This window comes from Hakea prostrata, chromosome 1, assembly GCF_041222555.1.
Source record: "Hakea prostrata isolate BN-2017 chromosome 1, UWA_Hpros_2, whole genome shotgun sequence".
NCBI lineage: Eukaryota > Viridiplantae > Streptophyta > Magnoliopsida > Proteales > Proteaceae > Hakea > Hakea prostrata.
This window is the reverse complement of record NC_142600.1, coordinates 70505805-70524570: the sequence shown is the minus strand read 5'-3', so window position 1 is coordinate 70524570 and position 18766 is coordinate 70505805. Positions and strand designations below refer to the sequence as shown.

Sequence of the window (18766 nt, the reverse complement as noted above, 5' to 3'; positions counted from 1 at the left end):
TTTATTTACCAAAAAACAAGAAACATTAAATTTTTTTTTTTTTACCGACATTTTTGGTAAAAAAAATTTTACAACTTCAATGTGAATGTAAAATTTCCCACCAAGAAAAAATGATGTCGGGTTTGTTAGGTTCAGCTAGCCGTTGAGATGTCTGCTCCATCTACCCCAAGATTTAGAAAAGGATCTACGGTTGGATTATTGAACAACTGTCTATCAGGAACCGTCGAGCCGATCCGAGTCGACTCATAACGAAAAAAACAAATTAGGGAGAAATGGAAGGCGAGCATTCTCTACCCATACTCGACGGTCAAGATGGTACCTGATGGTACCTTCTCTAAATCTAACGGTAAAAATATGAATCATCTTCGTGTCCTCCGAAGTAGATAGAACGATTTGTTTGTTGGGTTCTTCCTCTGCCATTCCTTATTTCTTCTCACTTCTCTCTCACTTCTTCTACCTGTGAAACCCAGTTTGGTAGAAATCACAGAGACTTAAGAGAGACTGATCCAGTCTCGTCTCTCTCAATTTTCTTCAATTCCGTTTTCTTTCTTCTCATCTCCTCTGTAACAGGAGTAGTTTGAGCTCTCTTGGTTCCCCTGTTTCTACAGCAGAAGAAATCATGGCAACCTCTTCTTCCATCAGCGTTTCCCAAGCCCTTGTGGGTCGCACCAGCATTTCCCACTCTGGCTCTACATCTCACTCTGACTGTCTTGCCCTCCCTGGCTTCAGACTCAGCACTCTCTCTGGAAGAAGCATCAAATCCCAGTCTCTGCGTGTAGCTGGTTCACGGAAGCGGGTGAGCTCTCAATCCTCCATCCGTGCGGCCTCTGTAGAGACCCTGGAAAAGACCGAGACGAGTTTGGTAGAGAAATCGATCAATACGATTAGATTCCTAGCGATCGATGCTGTTGAGAAGGCCAATTCTGGGCACCCTGGTTTGCCGATGGGCTGCGCTCCCATGGGTCATATTCTGTACGATGAGGTGATGAAATACAACCCTAAGAATCCTTTTTGGTTCAACCGTGACCGCTTCGTGCTTTCTGCTGGGCATGGTTGTATGCTACAGTACGCTCTGCTTCATCTTGCTGGATTTGACAGTGTAAAGGTGCGTCTTTTTTGCTGTTGAGGCAGTGGTTTACGTACTTCATTTTGGTGGATACCTAAAGAACTTTGCTTCTTTTTCCTTCATGGGATAATTTGGATCTTTGCTTTCAGAGTTTTGGTATTAACCTCCTTCCTTTTTATGGTTTACTTTAGTTAATCATGTTTTATCTTTAATGCTAGCAGTCTGTGACAGAAATGTACATTTGATTATTTTCGAAGGTTTAATTGATCAAGAGAACTCTGGGCCTTTGTTCTTGTCAGTGGAAAAACTAAGAATTTTGAAGTAGATTTATGATATCCATGTTTCTGTTTGACCATTGATGAGGTTTTTTTGGGGGTGGAATAGGTTATAGGATACCTATATGCTCTCTACTCAGATGAGTGTGTTCTTGTTTGTAGCTTTTTGTGAAACGAAATCGGGATGGCCATTTGTCTTCTGCTAGATGATTGGGTTTATTCTCTCTTTGTTGTCTTATCTCTGCTTCTTCTTTTTTTCTCATTTTTATTAACGCAGATCTTAGGTACCTGTTTGCTTGTCCTTCTAAACTTTTGGGTTACTCTTGTTCTGATTACTTTTTCTTCTTCCTGAATTCTTCTGTTGTACAATTCCGTCTTCTAGGAAGAAGACTTGAAGGGTTTCCGTCAGTGGGGAAGCAAAACTCCTGGTCACCCTGAAAACTTTGAGACTCTCGGTGTTGAAGTTACCACAGGTTGGTCAATTTCTTCTGGTATTAATTCCTACAATTCTCTTGCATTAGAAACCTGAAAATTCTTTATTATACTCCAAATATTCTTTCTGTAGGTCCTCTTGGTCAGGGTATTGCCAATGCTGTTGGGCTGGCACTTGCAGAGAAGCACTTGGCTGCGCGTTATAACAAACCTGACTCTGAGATTGTCGACCATTACACGTGAGATCTCTGATTTGTTCATTTTTCCTCCTCCCCCCACCAAAAAAAAAACCCATCATATACTGGCAGTATTGCTATGCTGTATTCTTTTGGTTCTATTGATTTGTGTATTTCCTTATGCTGCATCTTAGTTTCAATGATTTTGTCTAGCTGTTTCCCATAATAATTTCTTTAATTTCTTTTGGTGTTGTTAAACTGTTATTCTCCCAGATATTGTATATTGGGGGATGGTTGCCAGATGGAAGGTATCTCAAATGAAGCTTGTTCCCTCGCTGGGCACTGGGGACTTGGTAAGTTGATTGCTTTCTATGATGACAACCACATCTCCATTGATGGAGACACAGAGATTGCATTTACTGAGTCCGTTGACACCCGTTTTGAGGGTCTCGGTTGGCATGTAATTTGGGTAAAGAATGGTAACACTGGATATGACGAGATTCGTGCAGCCATTAAGGAAGCAAAGGCTGTCAAAGACAAGCCCACCCTCATCAAGGTTAATTCATTGCACCTACAATATAATTTATTATTATTATTTTTTCTAATATAAGTTTGAAGTAAAGTTGGGTAACAACTTTTTTGATGTCCCTTCACAGGTCACTACTACCATTGGTTTTGGGTCCCCAAACAAGGCAAACTCATATAGTGTCCATGGCAGTGCTTTGGGTGCGAAAGAAGTGGATGCAACAAGGCAGAACCTTGGATGGCCACATGAGCCTTTCCATGTCCCTGAGGAAGTGAAGAAGTAAAGCAATTACCATTAGATTGCCCGCTCCTCTTGCCATTTTATTTGATTTGACATTTCCAGTGGTTTGTTAATGAATTTGGTCTCTCTTTTTTCACAGGCACTGGAGCCGCCACATTTCTGAAGGTGCTTCTCTTGAAGCTGAATGGAATGCCAAGTTTGCAGAGTATGAGAAGAAGTATAAGGAGGAAGCTGTGGAACTTAAGTCCATTGCCAATGGTGAACTACCTGCTGGTTGGGAGAAGGCTCTTCCGGTGAGTATCACGGGTCAAATTTTTTGTTCTTTATTGTACCTTCTGGTGTCTCGATTATGTCCATCCTGGTTGTGAACTTGAGAATGGGGTTAAAGGCCATGCTGCTTGCTTGCTTGCTTACAGACTTACACTCCAGAAAGCGCTGCAGACGCCACCAGAAATCTCTCCCAACAGTGCCTCAATGCACTTGCAAAAGTTATCCCTGGTTTAATTGGTGGAAGTGCAGATCTTGCATCTTCCAATATGACCTTACTGAAGATGTTTGGAGACTTTCAAAAGAACACCCCAGAGGAAAGGAATGTCCGTTTTGGTGTTAGAGAGCATGGCATGGGTGCCATCTGCAATGGCATTGCCCTCCACAGCCCTGGCCTTATCCCCTATTGTGCTACCTTCTTTGTTTTCACTGATTACATGAGGGCTGCAATTAGAATCTCTGCTTTGTCTGAGGCTGGAGTTATTTATGTGATGACCCATGATTCAATTGGTCTTGGAGAGGATGGACCAACCCATCAGCCAATTGAGCATTTGGCTAGCTTCAGGGCCATGCCCAACATTCTAATGCTCCGCCCTGCAGATGGGAATGAGACTGCTGGTTCCTACAAGGTTGCGGTTCTCAACAGGAAGAGACCATCAATTCTTGCCCTGTCTCGCCAAAAGCTTCCCCAACTTCCTGGAACATCAGTTGAAGGAGTGACAAAGGGAGGATACACTATATCAGATAATTCTTCAGGAAACAAGCCTGATGTTATCTTGATTGGTACTGGTTCTGAATTGGAGATTGCTGCCAAGGCTGCCGATGAGCTCCGGAAGGAAGGGAAAGCAGTCCGTGTGGTCTCTTTTGTAAGCTGGGAGTTGTTTGATGATCAGTCAGATGAATACAAGGAGAGCGTCCTTCCATCTGCTGTTACGGCCAGGGTAAGCATTGAGGCAGGATCAACATTTGGATGGGAAAAGATTGTGGGTTCCAAGGGGAAGGCAATTGGAATTGACAAATTTGGGGCAAGTGCACCCGCAGGAAAAATATACAAGGAATATGGTCTTACAGCTGAGGCTGTCATTGCAGCAGCCAAATCAATTTCTTAGGGGTCTTATTAGTCGCACTTCACTACCTCCTTTTGTTTGGCATTTGGGTTTTGATTCCAGCATTCCAAGATTGAAAACACGATAAAGAAGCCCAACTCTGGAGAGATTTTCAGTGAATTGCTTAATGTTATAAAATAAGAAGAGAACCTGTCAAGTTGGTATTTTTTTTCTTCTTTTTCTTTCACCTTTCCTCTTATGTTAATCAATGGAGGAGTTAAGAGCCTCCAACTTGGAATCAGGAGCAAGAGTACTGAAGGGATGATGATCAATGTTGTTGAAAATGTGTAAGAACAATGGATGCTTTTCATTTTTGTAATATTTTGAAGTCCTAATCATCAGGAATAAGATTGTGTTCTAAACATAATGGAGCTTGGAATCAGATGCTATCTAAAGTTTAGACCCGGTGTGGAGTGCCTTTGAAGCTTGCAGAATTGCTGCTCTTTTGCCTTTACTGCAAGGGATTTTCTTTATCCATTAGCTATCTACATGGGTACAAATGGGGAAGAAGACCCAAATCTTTCACAGGGCTCAGGTCTCACCCTCAGGGGTGGGTCCCATATCCTCACAAAAGATGGAGATCTGTCCCCACCCATTTTCTTGTGGATGGCTATGGTGGGTATAAACCACTGAATGATGCTAAGGTAATCCAGTGTGTATGAAGTGTGTCTACTAATCCATTTGCTTGAGGCTCTACTTTTTGTTGACAAGTGAAGTGGAAGGGAAAGGGAAGTTGCTGAAAATTTCTTGACAGGTCAGGTATAACAAGTGATTGGTGAGCACCTATCACATTATCTTCTGGTTGAAGATTTTTTTCTCACCAAACCAAAATTCTTGATACCCTACCAACTACCAACAAGTGATCAGCATTTCGAATGGGTTAGGAATCACACAGGTTTTATCTTCATCTTCCTGTCTTTATTTAAACTTGACTTGTAGTGTCTGAAACTGACAGTTGAGTTTCATATGGGCAGTAGGACCCTGAGTGTTTGTGAAACTGGCAATATGGTATCATTTCAGCATATTCTCAAAACCCTGATCGCTTGTTGCCAAAACCATCTCTGTTTCCAAAAATGCAAAAAATTGGTTATGTATGTTTCTCTTCTTGGTGGCATCCCTTTCCTGTGTTGGAGATTCGGATATCCTTCAGTGCAAATCTGGTGTCAAAGGTTTTCGCACAAGACCCATCTTCAGATTTGATGCCTTAACCTTAAGTTACAACTCTGGTCCATCGACAATTGCGTTAAGATTCACCCTTAGATTCGAATATCCTTCACTAGATGAAAATTTTTGAGAGTGAGTTTTTTTTCTTGGACACTACTAAGTGAACTTTTAAGTGTTTCAAATTCCAGGTCAATTCACATTATTGGATAAAACTAGTTAACTTTGTGCTTATTGTTTTTCCCATTTAAGGAATGGATCACAGTTCCAGAAAAGGATATCAAATGATATGGTTCTTTAACAATTCTAGTCTTACAGAGTCAAGACCAGAACCATAAGTTAATTGGATCCAAATAAGACCATTAAACGATTGATACTAGCTCTGGTTCCAAGCAGTCCAAATCTAAAAAAGAATAATATTGTATGGTACATGCAACATACGGACAGAGCACCAACTAAGGGAAAAAAACTCGTCCATTAATGGATACTCCATTAATGAAAATGTCTAGACGAACTTAGAAAAATTGTAAGATTATAATACGTAATCGAACACCGTTGCATTGAAGGAGCTATTTTCAGATTGAATTGGGCGAAAATTTGCAAGACTGTGATAAGCAGTTAATCACGCCTACCAAAAAGAAAAAGAAGCAATTAATCGCCATTGCGTTTAGTTGGATGTCAACGGAATCGTGCACCGTACCTGACACTGTCTGGCCTATTTCTGATGGGCTTTTAGGAATCCAGATGATCTCCTAGTCGGGTGAGCACAGAGTGCTCCCCGATCGCTTTTTGACCACAAAAACCAGTGGATTCCACTGGTGGAAAAAAAGTTTTATTTTTTATTTTTTTCAAACAGTGTTTTTCACCGTGGGCCCCACTGATCTTTGTGGTCAGGAAGCATAGGGGTCGCTAATCTGGACTCGGCTTTTGGCACTTGTTTTGGCGATCTGTTTGAATGAAGCTTTCTTTTTTTCAATAAAAAATAATAATAATAATAATATGGCAGCTTTTTAAAGATGTAAAAAAGACAATGATGACCAACGGGGGTTGGTCCAAGTGGTAAGCAGTTTGGTTCGCTTTAAGCAAGGTTCCGGTATCGAATCCTTGTAGATGCAAAAAATCCCCGTTGTGCGACGCGGGTCGAACACCCGTTTATAAACGGGGTTGGCAAACCAAAAAAACAAAAAAAAAAAGACAATGATGAGACCTCGAGTCCGAATCTTCTCCCCGTCGGGGTAGCATAGACAGCTTTACAACCACAAAATATAGTATGGCCCACAGGTGGAAAAATGAGATTTTTTTTTTCAAAATGTAGTAGAGCAATTCTTAATAAAGTCTTCACTCCAACAAAAAATGCTAAGTTCATAAATGATATTATTGGTTTTTAGCAATTGGATGGTGCATCTTTGTATACAGTGTGGGGAAGATAGCTCTTGCATAAATGTCTCCACCATGAAATTCCTCATTGGATTCAAATGAATACTTTTTAAAATGGTTTAAATGGGCAAACTCAAACTATAATGGATGTTATAGCAAATGAGACTATATTGACAAAGTCTTACAATGATGTTTATGAGATTTTGGAAAGAATGACCAACAATAACTATTAATGGCTAGCTAAGAGAATAGCTACAAATAGCAAAGTAGTAGGGATTCATAACTTAAATGCAGTGACAATTTTGACTACACAAGTGTTATTTTTAACTAGTGTGCTAAAATCAATGAACTTTACTGTAGCAATATAGTCACAGCAAAATAAAGTAGCTGCTTGTACATATTGTGGTAAGGAGTATTTCTTTAATAATTGGTTGTCCAACCCAAAATCCGCTTGTTATGTTGGGAGTTTTAATAAAGCTTACAATCCATATTCCAATACCTGTAGTCTCAGTTGGAGGCAACACCTTAACTTTTCTTTTTATGCTTAAGAACAAAATACAGTCATTCCTCAATCCCAACCCGACTACAACACCCTCCAAACATTCAAGCACAAGTAAAGACTCAGCCTATGGAACTATCCTCTTTGATAGAGAGTCTATTAAAGGAGTATATGACAAAGAATGATGCAATAATTCATAATTAGACAACTTCATTGAAGAACTTAAAGAATCAAGAGGGACAACTAGCTAGTGCTTTAAGCAATAGACCTCAAGGATCATTGCTAAGTCAAATAGAAAATCGTTAGTGTGAAGGTCAGGAGCATTGCAAATTTATTGCATTAATGAGTGAAAAAATCATAGAGCAACGTCAGTCAAATTCCAACCAATAGAAGGAACTTATTCCAATTCAAGAGGAAGGGTAGTGATAAGCATACATTTATCATTATTTATTTGATTTAATTTCCCATGCTTAGTTAATTAAAAGAGAGCTAATTGAGTAATTTTGTGTCTTTTTCAGGAATAAGATGATTTTAGTTATTACAAATAACGTAGAGTAAAGTTAGCAAAATATATTAGAGGATTTTAATTAAAATAAAATCACTAGATTCAATCTTGCTACCCAAGAAATTATAAATACTGAGATCCAATTTAATTAATGCAAGGAGAGCACTAATTGGTAAAGGTCTAAGGAACAAAATTTGTAATAAGATATGAAAATTGGGTAAATAGACCTACCTTGAGTATTTTAGACATATCTCTCGTATGAACTCGGATTGCAGTGATTCAAGATGCTATGGAAAGAGAACGATAATATCTACAACTTTCTAGTTTTGAATTTTCCCAGAATCTGAACGAATAAAGGTCTAATTGATGGGTAAATAGGAGGAATTCATTGTGTTCGGGAGACAGAAAAGAGAAGCCAGCAACAGAGAAGAGGAAAAGACGGCAAACACAGATCTTGGCTCTCATCTCTCTCATTGTTGTTGGAATTTTAAATTATTTTTAAATTATAAGATTCAAAATATTTTTTGTGTTTACAATGAAGGGTTAGAGGTAATGTTATTCCCTATTTAGATACCTAAATAGCCAATGGGTAGTCTATGAAAAGTTTTGTTTGAATGGCTAACAAACAAGACTTAAGGGAAAAGACATGATCTGGGAGGTATCTTTAAAGATACCCTTTATAGGTGTTTCTTCCTCTTCTATATAAAGAGAGGAGTTGATCTCTAGGAACTCTAACAGTTTTAACGCCAATATTAGTCTCTTGGTTTTCTATCAAGGTGTGAGTGTTTTTGACGAGTTTGTGAGTATTACCTTCGGACGTTCTTTGCAAGTAGATTCCATTGGAGTGTATGCCATTGGAACTAAAGAGTTGTTGTATCTTGGAGGTGAGGACGCCATGGTCAAACCCAGTCTACACTATAGGGGGCGTTCAAATACCTTAAGGAAAAGTACTGATATGTACACCTCAACTCACCGTGTTCAAGTTCTTCTTGTTGTTATTGTATTGTATTCTGGATGACATACGGATGTATAGTGATGTTACCGATTTCTTCTTCAACTTCAACAAAGACAAGGATAACAGATAAGTTCTATTTCATCTATTCTACAGTCTTATACTTGCTGCCCATCTAATGATTTCTAACAATTGCTCAAGAAGAAGACCACTTCTCTCTCTCTAAATTTCATCTTTATTTATTTTATGAACTTTGTGATAGTGAGTAGTTAGTTCATTTTCTTTGGGATGTAGATGAACCCAAGGTTTTAAGTATCGGTATCGTGTAGCGTATCGGTAAGGTGATTTTAAGAGATGTATCATCTTGTATCGAGTATTGTATCGCTTTGACTAATGTAGTGTAATTCAATGGAGAGACGTATCGATATGTATTATATCGGTTGGGTCAAATATGGATACGTATCGGCTAGTATCGTATGGTATCGTGGGATACTTTAAACCTTGGATGAACCAATGCTTATTTCATTAATTTGAGTGTCCAATATCTTCTAGTTGATTGTGTTTGAGTCTAGCCAAAGATGTTCTATAGCTAAGCAAACTAAGCGTGCCAAGCTTCGACGAAGGACGATAGTCTTGCGAAGATAGGCATATCTAGGAAAGATCATCCTTTCTTCTAAAGTATAGAGTTATATCGATTATTGAAAAGCATTGGGGATTCGAAATTCCAAAGATCCTCACGTATTCATAATTAAAGTTTTTACATTGATTAATAGATTTAATTTAAATTAGGTTTTGTTGAACTCAATCTTAGTAACTTAGCCTTTTAGTTGCCCATAGTTTGATCTCGTACTTTCTACTAGCTAGATTAGTATAGAATTTTATTTTGATTGGTTAGCAACATGATCAAATAGAAGAAGGAAAGACAAGGTGAATGTTCAACAAAAACAAATTGTATGTTCTGTTTACTGGCCCCTTAACCTTAGAATTGAATTCTTTCTGGCCAATTCTAGCTATTTTGCACTTATTTGTGTATGTTTGCATTCATTTTTAATAGAAAGAAAAATCTACCATTTTTTCGGTTTTATCTATATCATCTGTTTCTTTCCATTATATCTAGAAATCCAAAAAATTTAGCTATGATAAAAGAGAAGAACTGAACTACAGGTATGACTCTGAACATGATAAACTTTTCGTTGAAAAAACTGAAAATTTCTCCCCCTCAATCAAGGGAATTATCTAAAAACAAATAACTCAATCAATAGTCTCAGTTAAATAACTCCATTGGTATATGATGAAAAAAATGTTACAAGGTCGACAAAGAACATGGATGGAAGTGGATGACAGCAATTGAAAAAGAAGGTTGTTGTCTCACTCAAGCGGTTGGTACTACAAATTTTGATTCATTATCTGAAGCGGTTCTCAACGGAGTAATAGATAGTTGGAAGTTTAGTATTTTTTTCCGGAACTGAGGTTCATCCGGGCTAGCTTGCACGCACCACGATTTACTTCCTCAGGGGGGAGCTTTATATTAATGCCGCCGAGTGGGTACGAACCCAAGACCTCTCCCCTAGGGAAATTTAGTATTGAAGCAGGGATTCAAGTTTTGAAAGTTTGGACCAATTGTAATAATCTTTTACAACTTATTTCTAAGCCTAGCGGGACGTCTTGGCCTTTGGAGTTAGTCCCAATTTTGCTCTTTGTTTCTAAGAATACGGTAGTTTACCTCATGCTTTATATTATATGCTAAAACTGGTTGCTTTCTGTATCTAAGCTCTTCTCGTGGAGCCTCTCTTATAGAATTTTTTTTTTTTGGCAAATTGCACTGGCACCCCAAAATGGAGGCCTTAAACCACTGACACCCCACTTTATGTTTAAAAAGCACAGAAACCCCAAAATTTGATTTTTATTGAATATATCTGTCAAATTTATCATTGAAAACAATTGAATCACTGTTTATTTCAAAAATATCTATATAATAAACAGTGTCTGAAAGGGTTTTCAATGACAAATTAGACAAATAATCCAATGAAAATCCAATTTTGGGGTCTTTGTATTTTTTTAAACATAGAGTGAGGTGTCAGTGCTTTAAGGCATCCATTTTAGAGTATCAGTACAATTTGTTTTTTTTTTTAATGAATATTCCTCCCAAAAAATTGCTTGTAATCCCCAAAAGGACCAAAAAAAAAAAAAAAAAAAAAAAAATGGCGAACCGGGAACGGTTGGATGGCGAGTGAGTCGTTTTCCCGAGTTGTGCTGAGAAAGTTTGGTGACAGATTGTGGTCTGTATAGACGAGATGCAAAACTACTTCTTGCAATGGTGACGGTTGACAGAAGAAGACTAATGTTGGTTGGTGAATGAACGATCGCTACCCAGTTTTGATCATTTTTTCTCCAAATTACAGAGTTAATTCTGAAACCAAATCAAACCATAAGAACTAACCCATCTCTCTCCAAAGTCTCCTCTCTGGAATCTTGAGCGCCCCTTGTCAGAGCCAAGAGACGGAGATGGCGCAGGTTGGCAACATTGCTAAGAATCTCCATGGTTCCCTCAGCTCAACTCCTCTCCCAAGACCTCCTAAACCCAGGTCCTCTCTTTGCTCGGCGTGGTTACGATCTGATGTTAAAGTTTCTTGCGGCTTCGCTGGCCTCAAATATGATATACATTCACCTAATTCTTCAGTTGCTTCTGCTAAGGTTCCTCTCAGAGTTTCAGCTGCTGTTGCCACCTCTGAGAAGCCCTCTACAGCTCCCGAGATCGTTTTACAGCCCATCAAGGAGATCTCTGGCACTATCAAGCTTCCTGGTTCCAAGTCCTTGTCCAATCGTATCCTCCTCCTCGCTGCTCTTGCTGAGGTTTAAGACTCCTCCGCTTTCTCATTGCATCTCCAATTTAATGTCTGTTTCTTTTGTAAGTGTATGAACGTATTATTTAGTTGGTTCTCTCCAATTTTAGTGCAGCTTCTTGTAACCTCTGTTCCTTATTTATTTATTTACTTTCATTTCATGTAGACGCGAACTCTCAAAAGAAAATGCATGGAATTTGGGAAATGAATTCGATCTTAAGGACTTCATTTTCTTGTTTAATTATCCATTAGCAAATTATGTGTACTCTGATCTTCTGATTATGTTGAATTTATGCGAATTACATTTGCTTGGTTCCAGTCATGGTGACGAGCTGATACCTTTTGTGGTTCATTTCATTAGATATCTAGTTTTAAAGGGGATAGTTTGTCTTTCTGCATTGATCTTTTTCTTCTATTCTCTGTTCTGTTTTCTATTCATGGCTGCAAAGAACTACTTCCTCAAAAATTATATTGATTTATCTCAATTCTCTTTATCTTGCCTAAAAGAAACAGCTTAACTTGCAGCTTTTAGTTATGACTGATTACAGCATTATTTTCTTGTCAGAGTTGTTAGATCCATTTAATTACATACGGCATGTTGTAGAACTGATATGGAGATGATCCATGTAATGGCCCTTGCTTTTTGCATGGGAATGATGAGTTAACTCCAAATTCAGATGCATACACAGGGCTTTTGACACTTTGATCAAAGTAGCTATAAACTGACTTGAAGTTGTATATATCAGTCTCAAATGATACAATATTGTCAAAAACTATTGACCTAAATTTGATCCGATCATACATCAACCTGGTCTTATGATCATGTCAGTTAATCAACATTTGACAGAAGGAGTGAAGGTTGACTAAATGGGCTTGTGGTTTAGTAGTTGGCCTAAGGTGTGAAAAGCAATGAGTATTGATAACTAAGTTTTGCATAATTAACCCTTCTAGGATGCTACAGCAAATTCAAAGCATCAAAGTTTCTATGATTATTCTGTCAGTCCCAACATTTAACTACATTGAATCAAACTTATTCTGGTGCTCTAACATGATTGTTCTAAGACTTATTCTGTGCAAGCTGCTTACTATGAATCTTTTTTTTTTTGGTTGCCAACACCGGTTTCCACGGCTTTGCCTTGACTAATCTGGTGTTTGACCCGGTCCGCACACTTGGCTGTGGTGGGTGAATCTCCCAGCGGGGATTTTTTGCATCCACAAGGTTTTGATACCGGAACCTTGCTTAAGCGGACCAAGCTGCTTACCACTTATCTTATAGATTATTGTTGTGATATTTCTTTAAGCTATTTCTTCTGGTTCTCTTATCCTTGCATTTCATATGTAGAAACCGTGTATTGTAATTCTTTTTTGGAGGAGGATGGGGGAAATAAAGTATTAGTGTTTTATCTTCATGTGCATAATCAGTTGGAATTTGATCTACTGGAAACCATGGAGAATAGTTGGCTGGGTTTAACATTTCAATATTAATTCATTTAGAAATTGTTCTCTTTGAGATGTTTCTTTAGATTAGTTATTAGACATTCTTTTGTTTTGCTTTTGTCAGGGAACCACTGTTGTGGATAACTTGTTGAACAGTGATGATATTCATTATATGCTTGGTGCTTTGAAAACCCTTGGACTACATTTGGAAGAAGATGGCTCAAATCAAAGAGCAATTGTGCAAGGTTGTGGTGGGCAGTTTCCTGCTGGGAAAGAATCCAGGGAGGAAATTCAACTTTTCCTTGGAAATGCTGGGACTGCAATGCGTCCATTAACAGCTGCAGTTACTGCTGCTGGTGGAAACTCAAGGTTTGTTAACGAGATGTTCTTATTATTGTAATTGTTTGGTGTGGTTTGGCTAGCGTCAGAACTTATCTGACCTTACTAAATATGAACCAACAATTTTGAGAGTGAAGAAAGAATGTCTTTGCGATCAGTATGCCATATGGTATGCATATAATTAAGTACTGTCCGGCCAATCCAATGGGATGGTGTGCATTTTAGGATTTATTCCCCTGCTAAGTTTCCTTCTTTTGTATGAGTTTCAGTTATATACTTGATGGAGTTGCTCGAATGAGAGAGAGGCCAATTGGAGACTTGGTTGATGGTCTGAAGCAGCTTGGTGCTGATGTTGATTGTTTCTTGGGTACTAAATGCCCTCCTGTTCGTGTAAAAGGAAATGGGGGCCTTCCTGGAGGAAAGGTGAGATCTTCTTCAAATTAAAGTTTTGGTTGCTTGCTTCTACTTGATTTTGATTAGCCAGAAAAATTGGATATTTAGTTAAGTTTCCTTTTTCTTATTGTAAAAGTCTATGTGTGTGTGTGAAAACAACCTGTTAAGCTTAATTTTGCCAAGTGGTATGTTGGTTTGACTGAATGTTGCAAATGATTCTTACAACAACCCTGGTTTAACTATAGACCATGTGACATCATCTTTATAAAATTAGACTGTACATCTTGCTTGTGAACTTTGGTTTGCTGCATTCATTACCCCAGTTCAACCATATCACGTCAGTTATGAGGCTTTAGTGGGATATTAAGCATTATAGCTCATCTTTCTTTATGAAATCTGTAATTCGAGACTCACATACTGAGAAGTTGTCAAATATTAATATTCAGACAAATTGATTAAGTACATGCACCTTGAATCCTTTCCTGCTTTACATGTATTCATTTATTGTCTTCTAATCAGATCGATCCCCAAGGTTAATTTATGAGAGGTTTAGATACTTTCTGTTGCAGTTAAAGGTATTGGGAATTATCTTTGGTTATTCTTAATAAAGGCTTCCACATGCCTCTCGTTCTTAATTGAAGTCAAGTTTGTTTCTTCTTTCTTTTAGTTTAGGCTTCATTTCGTATACCCTCGTTACATTTCCCTAATTTCCTGTCTATGGTAACGGGTGGATTGAGGGGCATCTTGCTTTTGATTATGAATTTACTTTGACTTTCTACTGCAGGTGAAACTCTCTGGTTCTATTAGTAGTCAGTACTTGACAGCATTGCTCATGGCAGCACCCTTGGCTTTAGGAGATGTAGAGATTGAGATTATTGATAAATTAATTTCAGTTCCATATGTTGAGATGACTTTGAAATTGATGGAACGCTTTGGGGTGACTGTGGAACATAGCAGTGCCTGGGACAAGTTCTGGGTACGAGGTGGTCAAAAGTACAAGTAAGACCTTCGATATATCAATGTATTTCTTTGTCAGCTAGTTACATGTGTTGGAGCTAAGATAAGAAATACCTGCAGGTCTCCTGGAAATGCCTATGTTGAAGGTGATGCTTCAAGTGCTAGTTACTTCCTAGCAGGTGCAGCTATCACTGGCGGTACTGTCACTGTGGAAGGTTGTGGGACTAACAGTTTACAGGTACTCTTGTGTGCATTTTTGTCTTCACCTCAAGTTTTGAATCTGTCATTGTCTTGTAATGCCATTTGTACTTCTTCCTGTGAATGTAGGGGGATGTGAAATTTGCTGAGGTTCTTGAAAAGATGGGGGCAAAAGTTACATGGACAGAGAACAGTGTCACCGTTACAGGACCAACTCAAGATTCTTCTGGAAGGAAACAGTTGCACGCTATTGATGTCAACATGAACAAAATGCCTGATGTTGCAATGACCCTTGCTGTTGTTGCACTTTTTGCAGATGGCCCAACTGCAATTAGAGACGGTATGATGTCTGTTGTGGGAAGTAGTCTTAAGGAATGATCATGTTTAGTACAGCGCAAAAGAATGTTGAAACATGCAGGTTTCTGAAAATCAGACCTTTACACTTCAAAATATTGTTGGATTGTACTTCCCTTGCTCCATAAAGAACGCGTGGGGACCATTTCTCCATAATGTAATGATGCAGGAACTCGGTTTCTAGAAATTCCAAATCCAGCCAAACTCAGAGGAGCTGATCAGATCCTAACCATGAAATTACAGGGTGGATGCCCCCCCCCCCCCCCTCTTTTTTTTCTCAATTGCTTTCTTTTCCTCGTGACCTTATGCTTTACAGTAGGAAACCATATAACACAAGATTGTTCCACAGTTTTCTGGTCTTTGACCACCAGATGAGATTAGTAACCAATCATATTGTTTGGTGGGCTATGTTTTCTTTCTTCAAAAAATTCATAAACAGATCCTTTGTTGACTTCTTTTGACAGTGGCTAGCTGGAGAGTGAAGGAGACTGAGCGGATGATTGCCATTTGCACCGAACTTCGAAAGGTTGGTGGTATCTTTATATATTTTCTTTTTAAATGGATTTTCTTGATGATATCTTGTTGCATTCATGACTTTGTTTTCTGAGATCTGCTTTGGTTTTCCATACTAGTTGGGAGCAACAGTAGAAGAAGGTTCAGATTACTGTGTAATCACTCCACCAGACAGATTGAATGTGACAGCAATTGACACATATGATGACCACAGAATGGCCATGGCATTCTCACTCGCTGCCTGTGCAGATGTTCCTGTCACCATCAAGGATCCCAGTTGCACTAGGAAAACCTTCCCTGACTACTTTGAAGTCCTCCAGAGATTTACGAAGCACTGAGTAGCCCTTGGATGTTCAGTAAGCTGTGAATGAGGAGCTTTAAATATTTTCCAAATGATTGGCAGGTCTCTCCCAACGAGCATATCTTCAGGTGCCTCGACTATTAGAGCAAGGAATGTAACAACCCTTCTTTTACTGCCTTTTGTAATCTATTGCTTCCTCATTAGCCGGATCTCTTCTCAGCGCTTTGGCATTGTTCAGTTCATCCACCCAACATTTTTTGGTGGACTGATGATGGTCCAATTTTCTTGTGATCCGATATTTTATGTCACTAGCTGATATTTGTTCTCTATTAGAGTTTCAAGATCAAGCTATATACATTGTGTCACGTTGTATCCTGAACATTTCCTTCTAAATAAATGTAGACATGACCCCTATATCAATGTATGAAGGCCTTCTAGAAAATGGTTCAATCAAACTCTGAGAGTTCAGTAAAAGATTAGGACTTAATATTTAGTTAGGAGAACAAACAAATACTGTCGGAAACCCGCACTGTCTATGAAACCTGCATTCCCAAATCCACCCTTCTCTCGAGCTTCATCTCCGATGATTCTTGGGTCCCTCTCCCCCCCACTTTAGGCTCACACAAGTCTGGAACTCCCTCCCCCCCCCCCCTCACCTCCTCTCCCCCCCCCCCCCTCACCTCCTCTCCCCATGACACATTAGTTTGGCTACCTTCCACCACTAATACCTTCACCACCTCTTTGGCTTGGAACCTGGTTCACTCCCCCTCCCCCCCTTGGCCTCCCTGGTTTGGTTTAAAGGTCACATTCCCCGTCACTTTCTCACCCTTTGGAGAGCCCTAAACCTAGCTCTCCCAATCCCAACCCAAGTTTTTCTTGTCACCCGCCACATCCTTGCAAACCTCAATTGTATCATTTGCTGGAATGGTACTAAGGACATCAAACATTTGTGTTTTTCTTGCACTTTCTCTAGTTCTCTTTGGAGGAAAACCCTAGCCAGCATTTGGCTCTGCTCCTATCGCTCATTTGGGTTTGATCATGATTGGTTTTGGATTTTGAGTAACTTTTCGGGCACCTCTATTTGTGACCGGATTGGTAAGCTTGTCTTTGGTGCTATGGTCCACCATCTGTGGTGGGAGCGTAATCTCAGGCGCTGGACTTCCAAATCCCGTTCTCTTGACTCGATTTGGAATGCTATTTATTTTGATGTTTCCTCTAGAATCATTTATATCCCCCATCCCCCGGTTGTTGATTCCCCAAATAACAGGCTCATTGTTGCTTCCTGGGGCTTAACTCCCAAATCCATCCTTCTCTTTGATCCTTCCTTGTTGGATCCTTCTTGTAGTTTGTTGCTTTGTTCCTTTTAATATATTTATTTATTCATCCAAAAAAAAATACTGTCGGAAATCATCTTCTTTTTGGCTCAGAGATTTTTATCCAAGTTGATGTAGTCATTGTTGGAATGTTGCTAATTCTACTAGAGACAATTGTTGCTTCACACCTTTCATAGAATCTGGTCAGTCTTCTTTAAGTTCACTGGTTAGCTACTGAATCCTGAAAGTCTTAGCATGCTATATGCAATCTGAATGTATTTTCTTCTATTCTTGATATTAACCATTTTTATCTCTGTGCCTCTGAGGCCTCAGAGGAAGTAACCCATCTGCAGAATAACAATTGAACAACTTACTTATCAGGGTGAAGTCAGCTTAGATTGGAACAAGGAATTTTTATGCACTCTATTTGGTTTAAACATGCTATATCCTTAATGGAGTAAATGACTACTAAAACCTTTTTAAGTGCCACTCTTGGATTTTGTCAGTCTCCGTTTATTCATGAATTCTCTTTTCTTCCTCAGCAGATTCAATTGCAATGTTGTAGGAATTATCTTTGTTCCAAGAGCCTACAAGTCTTCCTCAATTCCAGGTTCCTCTAGTCTTCCTGCAGCTGATATGCTCATTTATCTCACTTTGTCCTTAGACCTTATTACTAAAGGTTTTGAACTTCCTTTCGTTCTTCTCCATTGGCTTCTTTGTTGAGGGGCTTTCTGTTTATGCATTTCTAGTTTTGAAGAGTTGATTATCTGTATTAATTCAAGTTACTTCAGTAGTGCTTTTCTGAGTAACTTGACCCCAAAGGGTATGATGAGGGAGCTGAAGAGAATTTTTCAAGAACCACAAAGAACTCCTCAGACCCAAACCCAGCAGAGACAGAAACAGAGGGGCTCGACTTCAGTGCTACGCATTAAATGCGCAGCACTGTGCTGCGAACGGACTGAGATCTCGATCTCGACCATCTGTTTTTCAAAAATGTGAGAAATGGACGATCAATCGCGACCATTTGCTGCAGGTGATGCGCATTAATTACGCAGCACCCAAGCAATTTCCGAAAGAGAGAGCTGTATGTTCCATGTATGTGTTTGGTTGAAAACGAAAACAAATGTAATGTGCTGGGCTATTCATTCTAGCTTCAAACCTCGTCACAGACTGGATACCCAAATCAAAACCATGAAGTAATGCTCTTATGGATTGATGAAACTGGGATTTTCTTTTATTTTTTTGTTTCTTTCTCATTATTGTTTTCATCTCCAGAACTTTTTTATATCCCAATAGTGATGGCCGGTGCCTGGGATTTTGGTTATGGTAGTTTTGGAGTTTGGACTGAATTTTAAAGGACAAGTGGGAAATTTTATTATTGTAGATTGCAATATACCAAGGGGGACCAATGGTATCAAGATCAGGTAACTGTGACTCGACTACTTTGACTACGTGAATAGTAATAAGGTGAAAGTGATAGCAAAAGCATCAAAAGAAGAAAAAAATGATATATTTTATATAAATGAGAGTTAAATA

The 18766-nt window shown here is 38.9% G+C and overlaps 2 protein-coding genes across 2 annotated transcripts; both read left to right on the top strand.

Annotated features, from left to right (window-relative positions):
* Window positions 1-410: 410 nt before the first annotated feature.
* Window positions 411-4372, top strand: LOC149029703 (transketolase, chloroplastic). Its single transcript, XM_089142028.1, has 7 exons — window positions 411-1105; window positions 1724-1814; window positions 1907-2012; window positions 2223-2505; window positions 2606-2754; window positions 2855-3008; window positions 3132-4372. Exons 1-7 carry the CDS (start codon window positions 620-622, stop codon window positions 4089-4091), a joined length of 2229 nt encoding a protein of 742 aa, XP_088998154.1. The 5' UTR covers window positions 411-619; the 3' UTR covers window positions 4092-4372.
* Window positions 4373-10854: 6482 nt separating this feature from the next.
* On the top strand, window positions 10855-16370 carry LOC149029702 (3-phosphoshikimate 1-carboxyvinyltransferase 2-like). The gene is made up of 8 exons (XM_089142027.1): window positions 10855-11435; window positions 12987-13231; window positions 13471-13624; window positions 14379-14593; window positions 14672-14789; window positions 14879-15089; window positions 15568-15629; window positions 15736-16370. The coding sequence occupies exons 1-8, from the start codon at window positions 11088-11090 to the stop codon at window positions 15952-15954; spliced, it is 1572 nt and encodes a 523-aa protein (XP_088998153.1). The 5' UTR covers window positions 10855-11087; the 3' UTR covers window positions 15955-16370.
* The last annotated feature ends 2396 nt before the right edge of the window (window positions 16371-18766 follow it).